Source organism: Heloderma suspectum, chromosome 1 (assembly GCF_057233095.1).
Source record: "Heloderma suspectum isolate Gila_16-S chromosome 1, 16-S_ref, whole genome shotgun sequence".
In the NCBI taxonomy this organism is placed as follows: Eukaryota; Metazoa; Chordata; class Lepidosauria; order Squamata; family Helodermatidae; genus Heloderma; species Heloderma suspectum.
Genome location: NC_139458.1, coordinates 328,097,560 through 328,111,857, shown reverse-complemented (window position 1 = coordinate 328,111,857; position 14,298 = coordinate 328,097,560). Strand labels below are relative to the sequence as shown.

The 14,298-nt window shown below is 39.8% G+C and overlaps 1 protein-coding gene across 1 annotated transcript in view; it reads left to right on the top strand.

Annotated features, from left to right (window-relative positions):
• The window catches only part of MAN1A1 (mannosidase alpha class 1A member 1), a 105,512-nt gene that overhangs the window by 64,333 nt on the left and 26,881 nt on the right, over positions 1-14,298 (top strand). The window contains exons 7-8 of the mRNA XM_084827412.1: positions 7,993-8,116; positions 11,276-11,369. Coding sequence (XP_084683538.1) covers positions 7,993-8,116; positions 11,276-11,369 — 218 coding nt within the window. The remainder of the gene's footprint in view (positions 1-7,992; positions 8,117-11,275; positions 11,370-14,298) is intronic.

Genomic DNA, 14,298 nt, shown 5'->3' with positions numbered 1-14,298 from the left:
TTCTTCTATCTAACAAGCTGCCATACTGATAGAACTGGTGCTACCTACCTGACCCCCGAGATAAGCTTTTATCCCTGGGGGTGAGGGAATAGGCTGGTGGATGGTGAAGGAAGGAAGGCATATGACTGACACTGCTTAAGGGCCTCAGATATATTTTCAAAGTAAGTAGCAGCCCTAATCTCAGCACCCTAAAATGTATGTAGTGCCTGTAATAATTTGCTTCCTGGATAACTGTCATGTCTTCTGAATATCAGTTTTCAATAGATCAGGAGTGCCAATTACAGTAAAACAGTATCTGTTTATCAGCCAGGCAAAGGTGAGGCCTTCAGTTTAAAATGCCTCGATTTGATATTCTATTTGTAACATGCTATCTTCCTTGACTCGGATATTTGAATATGAAAATTGGTACACATGTTCAGGGCACTGTCCTATTTTACATTTGAACACCAGTTTGACCCCTTGCATGGTGTGGGAGGATAGTGTGTTATAGCATATTTTCCATCTGAAGCAGGGCCTCTCAAACATTTGATTTGCTAGTCTTAATTTAGAGATAGATAGTATGGTATATTTATAAGCCCTGACAATCCTCTTGACTATGGTCAGTGAATTACCATTTAGAGTCTAGTGGTTTCATAGTGTGGTACTCTGGTTCTGATATTGAATCATCCCATTTTACCCAATTATACAATTTGCTACTGTGCAGAATTTTGATCTATCAGTTTTCACGCTTTCAGATTGTCTAATTTATTATTATCACATGGATGATACAACAGTAGATTCATATATTCATGGCTTTGTGATTTAGTGTTCTGCTTTTTCTTAAGGGACCTGATTTAAGATTAGCTCTCACTGGTGCGTATTATCTTTCAGTGTTCTTGTATTTTATTCTCTCCTCCAGCGTTTAAAATCTGGTATAAGTGATTAATTAAACCCTTAGTGCATAAAGCAATAGGAAATGTGTATTATTTACTTTTATTCATCAGTGCTACACAAGTCTGTTGAATGCTGCTAAAATGTATGCATGAGGTTTACAGAAGTTGGCATGCACTACCTAGTGAGAAACCAAACTATAAACGCATTATTAAATAAGTGTATTCGTGCTTAATATGCACTGGGACTTGGATTTTATAGTAATTAAATTGCCTTTGTGTACCCACTTCTTGAATGCTTGTTGTCACTTGAAATGGAATAGCAATTGTGCTAACTTCAAAAAGCATTGAATAATCATATTTGTAAAGGCATTTTGTTTGACTGTATCACTCTACTCATATTATGTGTGTGCTCATTTGATACATCACCTGTGCATAATGCAGTTGTAGCAAATATGAACAGTAAGCCAAGGATGTGTAAAAATCTATACCCAGGCCTCAGTACATCTGAGGTGATTGATAGGCCTCTTACCCTAGTGTCAACTCAATCAGCTAGTACAAAGTGAACCAGTTTAACAGGAGGTTAACTGGTAGAATGGAGAAATTTGTTGTAACAGGGGGTGGATATGTGGGAAGAAGCCATGATTTCCCCCTCCCCCCCCACACACACTTCCTTATTCATACATAAAACTTGAATCTCCTCCTGTACCTACCAATAACTTGTATAGAAGATTTTCACTTGGATTTACATCTTGTAGTTCATAGCTCCTTAAAGGAGTCTAGATATAACTGTAAATGGCAGTCAAATCTCACAATGCAGCAAAAGGCATGCCTTCAGTGGAGGCACTGTATCAACTCCTCCAAAGCACACATTTTTGTGTGTGTGCATGAAAACTGTTGTACATTTACACATTGTGTGTAAATACCAAACTGTAAAGGATTTCCTCCCGTTTATATTTTTCTCGTGCCTTCCTAAATGAAAGTGCCTGTGCTAGAAATAAATGAGGCTGAGAATTCCTACTTACAGTTCTTTGCTAGGAGTCACCTGGGAAAATAAACTGCACCATATGGGCCATTTTGAAAAGAGTGGCATTAATTACAATAATTAGTATTAGGTCTCAACTTTGCAGGCTGCATGTGAACTAGACATGCCTGTACTCACTACATGCATACCACAAGTGAAATCCATTTACAATCAATTTTTTTATTCTTGTGATAGAATAACAGAAGTTTTAATAATACATGGCTACAGTTGGGTTAGTGCTCCAAGGTAATCCAAATTTCTGTGACCTGTAAAATCCTATGCAAATTTGACAGATGTTTATATATTTGCTTACTTTGCATAATTATGTGTCAGGAGCGTCCTAGTGACCTCTTTCAGTAGAGTCCAATATCCAACTCAAGACACAGATGAAAGGATTCTTTTCAAGGCTTTAATCCTTTTACAACTTAATTACTCTTTCAGATGCTAATCACCAGCGACTAAGCAAGGAACAGCAGAATGGCCTATGTGCCGAGTAGGCAGTTGATCCCCATTTGACGGAGAGTCACTTGAAGACCCTGAACTTATGGGCTAGGGAGAGATCCTCCCTCTTTCCCTTGGGTCTACGGGAGGCGGCCGTTGCTTGCGCGCCAAACGGGCACTACGCCTCCTTTCCGTGCCCTCCATCGCTCGTCACTCCCTGCGTCTGCGTCGAGCATCTAGCAAGCCCCGTTCCCACACTTGCTCACTGCTAGGTTCACTATCTATCTCAGGAATGCTGGGAGGAGGAATCTCTGCCAGCTGCTGAGCCTGTGAGGGATGAGCTGGCTCCTCTCCCACAGATTGCTGATCCTCCTCAGAATCAGAACTGCTCTGGGGTTCTATCGGCTCAGTTTCCACCCTGACATTATGTTTCTGCTAGCCATGAGTGTGGGGAAAGGAAATGAATCGTTTACTCACTTACAAGGAAGTAAGTTCTGAACGCAATGAGACTTCTAAATAGGCATATATATTACATGGCACTGTAATGAAACAACACTGACACTTGATCCCTGGCCACTGGAATTTTTACCAGGCATTGTCTTACATGTTTTCAAATCTGTCTTTGCAGCCTTAAGAATCAGTCAGAGATCCCTTTTGGGGCTGGTGGGCACATTTGGAACTTTGAGAGCATGTTGTGGGTGCTCTCACAAAATGGCTGCATTGAGGTGGGCTAGCTCATTCTCCAAATGGATGCCATAGTTGACATGGCCAGTCACAAAACACTCATTTCCTATGAGGAAAATGGATGAAGCTAAAGAAAAATGATTTTCCCGAGACCTAAGCACAAGGCAGAGGTGGGAACTGAGTTCCAAAACACAAAACCACTCTTTTAAATGTTTTAAATGGAGCAGTTTAATGTTCCAGCATCCGTTTCACAGGAGGCAAAGAGACAAGTAACTTGGCTGTCCTGCTTTGACTGAAGCAAACTCTTAACTTTAGTGAAGTCACCAGTGGGGGCTTGACATTGGCTAAGAAAGTGAGTACAAAGCAGAGGTGGGATCTGAGCCACAAATGCCAAATCACATATTTTCCCCCACAAAGCAACAAACTACCCATTTCACAGAAGGTAAACTGGTAATGCTTAGAGAAATACCTACACACACACACACACACACACACACACACAAAACAGGCAAAACATACACCACACCAAAACAAGCCAGCTAACACACATACCACATTTTTTTTTTAAAAAAAAAGGCAACCCCTCCCCACACACACAGCACAGGCAAAACACCCCTTTGCTTCCCAGTACCTCTTTAGCCCCCCAGGATGCTCCCTACTATCCCCAGCTAATGTTTCCCCCTTTTTTTCTGGGTAGTTGGGCATGCTTCAAAACAAGGCCATGGGCTGCAGCCAATCATCTTTTTTATTTCTAAGAATCCCTCTGGGGCCCACATGCTGCAGTATTGGAGGCTGGTACTCTGCTTTGCTGTGTGCTGACCTCCCAGTTGTTTTTGTAATTTAAAAAAATATTTCAAAGTAAAAAGAAAAAAATCAGGAAGGGCAGAGTGCCTGGTGGAGAGGTATCATATTGGGGACCACAGGATTAGTACTCTGCTTCTTCCCCACCCCTCCCTTTTCTTTTCTTTTTAAAGCAAGCACACATTCTCAGTGTTCTGAATTCTGTACTTTGGAATGTACACAATGTGGAATGTATATAGCCCATGTTGTAGTTGTATCCTACTTTGATCCATTCAAGTGGTGTTTCAGTTCTGTACCAGCAGACTGTACGGGTTCAGAAAAAGTATCCATTAAAGTTAGGAATTTAGTAAGGCAAGAACTCTTAACACTCATAGCTTCTGTCACTTCCTGTTGCTGTGAGTTTCTCCAGTACTTAGCACATACATTTTGCAATTGTAGCAGTGAAGTGTCCAAATGAACTATGTTAGATAAGGTCTTTATGATATTTGATTGAGTCATTTGATTGGCCAACATAGATAAAGGTGTGTGAAGCAAATGCAAATATAGTGTTGGAATTTTTAAGAAGCTTTCATTTGCCAGTGTCTTCAGCTATTTGAAATCACCTGGACCTGTTCCAGATTTAATGAACTTCATACCAACTTGCTGCAGTGGATAATGTGAAACACACTACAGTAACACTGTAATTTGTAGCAGAAAACTAAACTTAAGCCTTTATACTTTGCCAGCATAAAATATCTGAAGAATTTTAACGAGTGCCCCTCTGGCAGGAAAAAAATGCAATTCTCAGTCTTTGATATTTTCATCTTTTAACAGTTGAGTTGGCTATCTTTATTTCAAACTCTTAATAAAAATAGATCTTAGCTTTTTAAATAACAATCTTTTGATGATGAAGTAAAATCCATTCCAAACATGAAGTGCTGCACATTTTTCTTTGGGTTCCCAAGTAGGCTTTAAGTTGCATTGATCTTTCTGTTGAGAGAGAATACCGAATCATATATAACTTGGTGAAAATATACATAACTGAGCAGTGCAATCCCATGCATGCTTTACTTCAAAGACCCACAATATTCAATGGGGTTTATTCCCAGGAAATGTGCATAGGATGCGGTCTAAAGAGTAAATCCAATGTTACACAAGCAAAGTTCCACTCGCAGAATGGGAGTTTCCCTTTCCTTCCTCCCCCTACAGCCACCTGCATGTCCCCCAATCTGCTGCAGAGCAGATTTGGAGAGTGTAGGTTGGGCTGCAAGGGGAAAGGATACTTTAATCTTCCAGCAGTGTCCATTCCTGCCTAATATTTTATACCAAACGTATCTTGCCTAGTATTTTATACCAAACATGTCTGAAGGACCCCAAACATGAATTCAAATTTTCTTGGCTAACTTTTGAAAGATTTTTATGGATCACTTCCCTTAATAGCATTCTTTATATTCCCTTAATAGCATTCTTTAAAATAAATAAAAAAGCATGCTGTGCATCGCGATTTGTTGGTCTGGAAATCCTTGGTGGCTTCCTTCTTTTGGAAGTTCATACTGTTAACAATAATCCTAATTTAATGTAAAATTAAATCATTTCTAATAGATTCATGCAGAAAGTTTTCTTTTCTTACTGTAGCATTGGGCTTATGTTTCACTGAAGATCAAGGTTTTGTTTAGTCAGTGTTTTGTTCCAGAACGTTTCCTCTGTTCCAAGTATATAGTCATAGTTTTTAGAGTTTTGAAGAGAGACTCCATATTTATTTACCTCTCCACTCTGAAAAAAACAACTGCACAAGTTTTCTGTCATGTGGTAGCTTCAAATATGACTGAAGAAAGGAGATACCATTTTTTGGTACCAATCACAGACATGTTCAGAGTTCACTAACGTGATCACTGAGTCATGCTTAACCATCCTGAGTTGGACAAGAAGTGAATTCCAAACCAAAAGTAGAGGGGAATGATGGATGCTGACAAGATTGGGATGTAGTCCTTTGCACACTTACTTGAGAGGAACCACCATTGAACTCAGTTGGACTTATTTTATAGGATTGTGTCTGTTAGACAAATTCCCTGCAGGAAAGCATGTGACAGTAATGTGTGCTACTCTGGAGGAAGGCTAAAATCTAACTTGCTTGGAAAGGGGGAAATTAGCATCTTTAATGCTAATGTGTATAGGAGGCTTTAACAATAAATATATTGGATATCCCTCAAGTTGCAATAGTAGCAAAGCAGTATAGATGGATTCAGTATACTAAGTATACTATTGAAATGGAAGTGAATAGTGGCATTCATGGGGTAATCAATATATGAACTCAAAGTTGAATTAACCTTAGATGTTAATTTTACACAAAAATTTCTTATCTGGGGTTCACTTAGCTGATTTGATAGAAACTTTGGAATTCACATGTTTAAGTACATCAGCAGTGCCACTGATACCAGTGGTACTGTTAAGGAGTGCTACAAGTGCCAAACTAGATGTGAAGGAGGATCACTGATCTCCAAATGCCTTTTTCAAAGCTTACAAACAACTGGGAGGAATTGGATCAGAGCTATTTCCTGACTGAAACTGTTAATAGCCTCACTGGAGGAATAAAGGCAGGTACCCATGCTGGTCTTTGGGTTGTAATAGGTCTTCTCAGGACAACATTTTCAACGGTGCTGAATACAGATCACCAAAATGTACCAAAATTTCAAATTTGAAATGGAAACTCATTTTAACTTGCTGCTTCTGAAACATATTACTCATAATTGCTAAAACATATCAAATGGCAGTTTTTCTTAATCTCTCTTCTTTAGAATTTGAGTCAACTGTATTTTCACACCAATAAGCTATATTCTTTCCAAGTCAATGTTTCATGATGAATTGTCTAAAATCAACATTTTGCTGTATAGTTCAGATATATTTAACTTTTCCCATGTAAAAGATAAAAGAAGCTAAATCAATGAAGTTAAAAATTAAATACACAAGAAATGTTTATCATAAATAATGTTGCAGATTTACAACAGGTGGAGTATAATGTTTCCTTATCTCAGGAGTGTGCAACTTGTTTTGGTCTACAACTCCCATCAACCCTAGCCAGCATAGCCAATGGTGAGAGATGATGAAGCTGTAGGCCGAAACATCCAGAGGGCCACAGGTTGCCCACCTGTGTTTTATGTGATGAAAAGGTTTTTATTAATCTGCACAGCTAATAGGCAGTCTGGATTAATTGTATAATACATGGAGTCTAGCCACTTCTTTTTTCTTAATCTGATGCCAGAATCTTAAAGTATATACCCTTTTTTCTTAAATAGCTACAGAGCCTTCAGTGGTAGTGGTGGGATCTGAAGGCAAAAATGGTTTAAGCAGCAAAGCCTCCTGGTTTCTATCAAGGATCGTAACTGTCTTTCCCATGTTCTCAGTAGTCTTGCTACAGATCCAGCCTCCAGCTACAGAGTACCTCCAGCTCCATAAGATACTGAAACTATATCGTACAGTTTCCTACCAGTTCTAAGTTCCAAATGTTGCTGTCCAAAAATTGCTAAGTCCTTATAGACTTTGTTGAACATAATGCCAAAAAATAGAAAAGCTGCAGATACTTGAAAGTTTGTAAAATGGCTCAGCTCAAATGAGAATCCAGTCAAGTGGCTTCAGATCCTTCGGACCTTTGCATTTCAGTATTTGAATAAGTGGTTCTCAAATCATTTTCCCACTTAAGTTCTCCTTTGCTTTGGCTCTAGTTTAGAGCCGCATATATTTCATTTAAGTGAACAGTGCTCCATTGGTGAGAGTATTTAGGATCACAGAAAATGATTTAGAAATGCAACTCCTCTGAGAGTTTTAAACTACGTATCCTAACTTTCCATTCTAGCTGATCATTTAACAGCACTGATAGGAAAAAAGCCAATATGGACAGTGAACATATATTGAAGTTATCAAATGAGAGGGTTGCCTAGTACATCTTGATCCTGTTGCATATTGACCAGTACTTATGGCAGCCCTCCAGATAATGCTGGACTCCTGTCAGCCCCAGCCAGTATGGCCAGTGGTCAGAGATGATGGGAGCTGGAGTCCAATGTCATCTGAAGGACCACAGGTTGTACCTACCCTGCCTTAAGACTTCTACTTTTCTTGTCAAGCTGTTATATAGTGCACGATGTTAGAACTGTTTTATATCTCCATCACACTTAAGTTTTCTTCACTTTTTTTTTTTAGTGGCATTGGTCGAAACTGGCCCTGGGCTTCAGGAGGAAGCAGTATTTTGGCAGAATTTGGAACACTGCATTTGGAGTTTATACATCTAAGCTATTTGTCTGGAAATCCAGAGTTTGCTGAAAAGGTTAGATTGTTAACGTAAGAGTTTTGGAGGTAGCATATCAAAGTTTTGGAAGTGCAATGGTTGTCAAAAGTCTGAAATAACCTCGTTTTTTTAATTAACTTTTGATCCCCTGACTGTATTATTCTCAAAGTACAAGACTATCACTTTCTAGCACTGTTGTCAAATCTAGACGTGAAAAATTAAAGAGCTTTTATTAAGTATCTTAGGTGGTCCTTGCATTGCAAACAAGGGAAACATTGAGAAAGTTTGTATGTAATGCTAACCCAGGATTTACCACTACATGCATGAGCTGGAACAAGCCCAAGCAAAGCCTCAATTTTCACACTGTCCCCTTCCCTCTCTTCCTCCCATGCAGCCAGAAGGAACAATGACTCCTGCTGAGTTTTGCTTCACTTTCTTGGAAACCTGGCTTCTTACATTCAGACCAGAGATTATGGTTCAAAACAAACTCTGGTTAGTTAAACAAAACCAGCTCTGGAACTCCCTGCCAAGGGAGGCCAGGCTAGCTCCATATTTGTTGTCCTTCCACCAATAGGCACAGACATTTTTATTCAGGCAGGCTTTTGACTGTTAAACTGATTTGTTTGCCAAAGTAGTTTTTAACTGTTGGGTAATATATATTTCTTGTTTCTAATTTATTTGGTTTTGCATTTTAATTATTTTATCTGGAATTTTATTGTTAGCTACTATGAGCACTGTTTTATAGTGGAAAGGCAAGATATAAATGTAATAAATAATGAAGGAACCAGCAAAATAATACAGGGTTTGTAATTGTTGTGACAAAGTTAGTGTATGCTTCATGCATCTTTAAGGGTAGCCCCGGAGAACTGTCTGTGGAAGGCCAGAAGACCAGAGACAGTTCTGAAAGTAAGAAGGCCTGCGTGTGTATGAGTAGCGTTTCAAGAAGGGAGGCCTAGTTTTGTATACCAGAAGAACAACAAATAAAGCATCTGTTGTATTCCTAAACTGGATCACTTTGCTGAAAAATAACCTGCTTGGCTGAGCTTAAGCCAAAAAACTACATAACATTTGGCTTGTTTTGAAACTGACCAGAGTTTGTTCAGACATAAGCCACTTTTACTCAAAAGTGCAGTGAAACTCACAGGGCAGGAAGAGAGGAAAGAGAAGGGAGGCGTGCAAGTCTGAGGCTTCACTCAGGCTTGTTCCAGTTCATGCATATCAGGCTAGAATCTGGCTCAGCATTATGTGAACCGTGTCAAAATGCAATGTGGATTTTGTCTACATTCAGGGCTTCTTCACACGGAGCTTTTATCCTGCTATTGACATTGCTCACTCATGAAAGTTTACGGGCCCTTTAGGTGACGTTGTTAACCTCCTGGGCCCAGTGCTCTTCAACCTTTTTATTAATGACTTGGAGGAGGAGGTGCAAGGAATGCTGATCAAATTTGCAGATGACACAAAATTGGGAGGGATAGCTAATACTTTGGAAGACAGAAACAAAATTCAAAGTGATCTGGATAGACTGGAGCGCTGGGCAGAAAACAACAGAATGACATTTAATAGGGACAAATGCCATGTTCTGCACCTAGGAAAAAGAAACCAAATGCACAGTTACAAGATGGGGGATACGTGGCTCAACCACACTACAAGCGAGAAGGATCTTGGAATTGTTGTCGCTCACAAGCTGAATGTGAGCCAACAATGTGATGTGGCTGCAAAAAAGGCAAATGCTATTTTGGGCTTCATTCATAGAAGCATAGCTTCCAAATCCCGGGAAGTACTAGTTCCCCTCTACTCTGCACTGGTTAGGCCTCATCTGGAGTACTGTGTCCAGTTCTGGGCACCACACTTTAAGAAGGATGCAGACAAGCTGCAGAGGGTTCAGAGGAGGGCAACAAAGATGATCAGGGGACTGGAAACAAAGCCCTGTGAGGAGAGACTGAAAGAACTGGGCATGTTTAGCCTTGAGAAGAGAAGACTGAGGGGAGATATGATAGCACTCTTCAAGTACTTGAAAGGTTGTCACAGAGAAGAAGGCCAGGATCTCTTCTCGATCATCCCAGAGTGCAGGACACGGAATAATGGGCTCAAGTTACAGGAAGCCAGATTCCGGCTGAACATCAGGAAAAACCTCCTGACTGTTAGAGCAATATGACAATGGAACCAATTACCTAGGGAGGTGGTGGGCTCTCCCACACTGGAGACGTTCAAGATGAGGCTGGACAGCCGTCTGTCAGGGATGCTCTGACTTGGATTCCTGCATTGAGCAGGGGGTTGGACTCGATGGCCTTGTAGGCCCCTTCCAACCCTACTATTCTATGATTCTATGATCCAGGGCATCTCCTGCACTAAATGACCTTTATTCCATTTTTAAATAGATTGAAGATAATGAGGTATCAAATTACCCCGCTTGTGTTCCACTTGAGTTCCCTCTGTGAAAAAGGAAAAGCTGCAAGAAGAGGAGCTAGATCAATGAAACATGGGGAAGACTCAGATAAGGGGGAGAAGGAGGGGGGAAAGGGAGTGGGGAAGGGAAGCACATGTAAAGGGAGTCTGTTGTGATCCTGCATTTAAAACCAAGGCCCGTTTTAAATGCGGGATTTTAGGCTGGTGTAGAGATGCTCTAAGACTTTATATCCAGTTGTCTGCAGCTTCACAGTTTGTGGTCCAACCTAAATCATGCTGGGCACTCATAGTGCCTGTTATGGCACAATAGTCTGTTCTAGTTGGTGAGCCAGAGGAAATATGTTTTAGCTATCTTGCATGGAGGGGTTCTAAAGATGTTATTGCCACAAACATCACTCCCACAGACAGAACAAGGTTACTCTTCAATATATTGCCAACATGGATGACATGTTTATTTCTGCAGCCATTGTTAATAGACTTCCTTTAAAAAAAAAAAAAGTGCATGAATTCTAGCAGGAAGCCATTATATTAGTACCACAAAAGATCTCTGGGCGGTGTCTAACCTAGTGTAGACTGTGTGTGTCGGGGGTTGTAAGCCAGTATAAAAAAAGGTTTTTTAAAAGAATTGTTCCCTCTCTTGTTATCCAGCAGGGTTTTTTTCAAAGAATAAATTCTCATTGGTGTAAATAAACACTAAAAAGTGGTGTGTGTGTGTGTGTGTGTGTGTGAGAGAGAGAGAGAGAGAGAGTGAGAGAGAGATGAAACGCATTTACTATTTTTGTTTTGCAATAGGTTATGAACATTCGAAAAGTTTTAAATCGGCTGGATAAACCAGAAGGTCTTTACCCTAATTACCTAAATCCTAATAGTGGTCAATGGGGTCAACGTAAGTACATCAGTTTAATGCGGGGAGCAAGGGGAGGCACACAAAGAAAAAAATAATTTTCAAAAACGTCATTTGAGCTAGGTTGTCAACGTGGGTCTTTCATTCTTCCTTCACTGCTTGTGTTGTGTATAAAATGCTAACACTGAATATGTTCAGCACCAAAAATCTAACAGTTTTGTTTTCTGGAAGTTTGAAAGCATTTGTTTAATTTTTATGATTTTGAATGCCATAGACATCTTCGCACATGTATTTATTTGTTGCTAATAAATATTACCACTCTAAAAAGAGGCTTTCATACTGATGGGAAATTTAGAAATTCACTGAAGTGTTGTGATCCCTTTTTACTGAACACTCCAAACAAAAAGTTATCACTGTGAGGGAGCAATCCTATGGCCACTAGTCAGTGACTAGACGGCCATAGGATATGTCAGTTTCCAGGAACCAACCTCGGAGCCTGCATACCGAGGTCGGTTCCCGGAGAACCGACCTTCCCCCTGCTCCCGCGGTGCCTCACAGGCAGCTCAGAACAGCCCCGTGTTTGGAAGAGGATTGTGGAGCACCAAAAACAGGGTGTTCTGGGGGGCATTCCAGGGCAGGGAAGTTGGAAATGCCAGTACAACACATCCTATGTGTCATACCAGCAGCCACCTCCCCCACTCCACCTTCCCACGGCTAGACAGCTGAAATCAGCTGTCTAGCCGTAAATGCAGGGCTGCTGAAGCATGGAGGGGACAATCCCCTCTGCGCTTCTCCTGCCCTACATTGGATAGGCAGTCGCCTCTGAGTTTGGAGGCGGCCACCTATCCCCGTAGGATTGCGCCATAAGTTAGGGATCATTAAATTCATACATTTGCCACAATGGGTTGTATCCAATATTAGTCCTACTTAGAGTAGAATCATTGACATGAATGGGAGTTAAATCAGATTAACTTTGGATACAACTCAATGATCTGGTTTGCACATAATGACAACCCAGAGTCTATGTAGAGTATAGGTTGTCCTTGAATCATGGGTTGTCATTACATGCGAACCCTGCACTACAGTTTAACTATGGGTTGTTAACCACAAACAGACCAGAGTTCACAACCAACAACAAACCATAGGTTCTCTTCATGGGTTGTTCACAGTTAACAACCCATAGTTAAACCATAGTGCAGGGTTGGTATGTAGTGACAACCCGTACTCAAACTGTACTCTGGGTTGTCATTATTTGTGAACTTGGCCAATATCTTCTGTTACTGTTAGAAGAGCTGCACTAGATCTCTGAAGGTCACTACTGGTTTTATTGCTATTGTTCCTGTACATTTATTTAGCCTTTGTTACTTCAGTAGTAAATTGAAAGTGATTTGCAGCATCATGGGTCAATTAGATTTGTCTCTACCAATAATGGATATAATAGCAGGGCTTATTATTGATGAGACTCTGCTTGTGCTATTTAGTCTGCAAATGTCAAGAGTTTCTGAGGTAATTCATTTAGGAAACTGTAAAGGTCATTTAAATGCTGCTATTCAGAAATCAGCCTTCCATCACAGAGGACACACTCATTCCTTTGAGGCGAGCTTCTTTCGTCCTTATAGTATGGACACTTACGTAATTAATGAGGTTTTTCTTTATTTTTAAAAACTGTCCCCTTTTGTTAGCTCTTTATAATCCTATCTTGCCATCAGAGAACATTTATTTGGAAATGGATAGCAAAGGTAACATTTAAGAAAACTAAATACCAAGTCACAGGCTGATGGGCAAAGAAGCATGCTCTAAAGGTGAAACCTTTAATAGGAAAAAAAGTAGATTATGTGTGTGTTTGGTTTCCAACTGATAAAAAAGCATGTCTATCCACATCGAGGGGGAGGAGGGTTTAAGGCATTAAGGATTTGTGGCCCTCAAGATATTGCTGGACTGCAGCCCCCATCATTGCTCACCATTGCCCAGCCACAAGTTGGCTGCGGGATGCTGGGAGTTGTAGGATTTTTTTCTGTCTAAATATGCATAGGATTACAACCTTAGATGCCAAGTTAAGACCTTCCTGTTTAACCAGGCATTTAACCTTTAATCTGTTGCTCAGTTATTAATTTTATTCCTAGTTCCTCGATGTTTTTAATGTTTAATATTGTATTTTGATACTTTTACTGTTGTATTTTTTACTTTGTTGTTGTTTGGTTTTATTATTGTAAACCACTCCTACAGCATTTGCCAGTTGGGCAGTATACAAATCAATTAAATAAATACATTAATAAATTTGGCTATGCTATTGAGGTCTGATGGGAGTTGCAGTCCAACAACATCTGGAGGGCCACATATTTACCATCCCTATTTTAAAGTATAACTTTTTTTAAAGGGAAGGAAACCAATGTGCTCATCTGAAATTCAAGACTGCTGTTATCTAAGGGAGAACTTGAAAGTTAAATCACACTTCTTAAGAGATTCATTGTGAAATTCAACCCGTTAAAAATTTGTCATATCTAGTGCCAAAACAGAATGCATGCAATATAGTATTTCATGGGAATTCTTTACTATTAACATTTAAGAAAGTTTTGTTTCCATTTTATTACTTTTCAGTTATACTTCATAGTGTATTGGCTCTTCAGCTTGACCTGTTCAAGCCAGTACTGTGTATCTACTGCTAATAGGATTTGATAAAAAATACTTGGTACATGAGTACTCTAGCCCCCTTTTAATATAAAGGACCAGTCAATTTGCGAAGTTACACCACAGAATTTAAAATCAAGCCTAAAAAGTTGACTTGAAAATTTAGACTGGTTCACCATTTGAATTCAGATGACTATACACTGCATTTGATTGTCAGTTGCTCCCACCAGCATCATAAAATAATAGAATAAGTTAATTCAAGTCAAGTTGGCCCAACGAGAACTTTTTCTGGAGGGAAAAAGTTCAAATAAATGGGCCAGACACTTGGAATTCTTTCATGCCC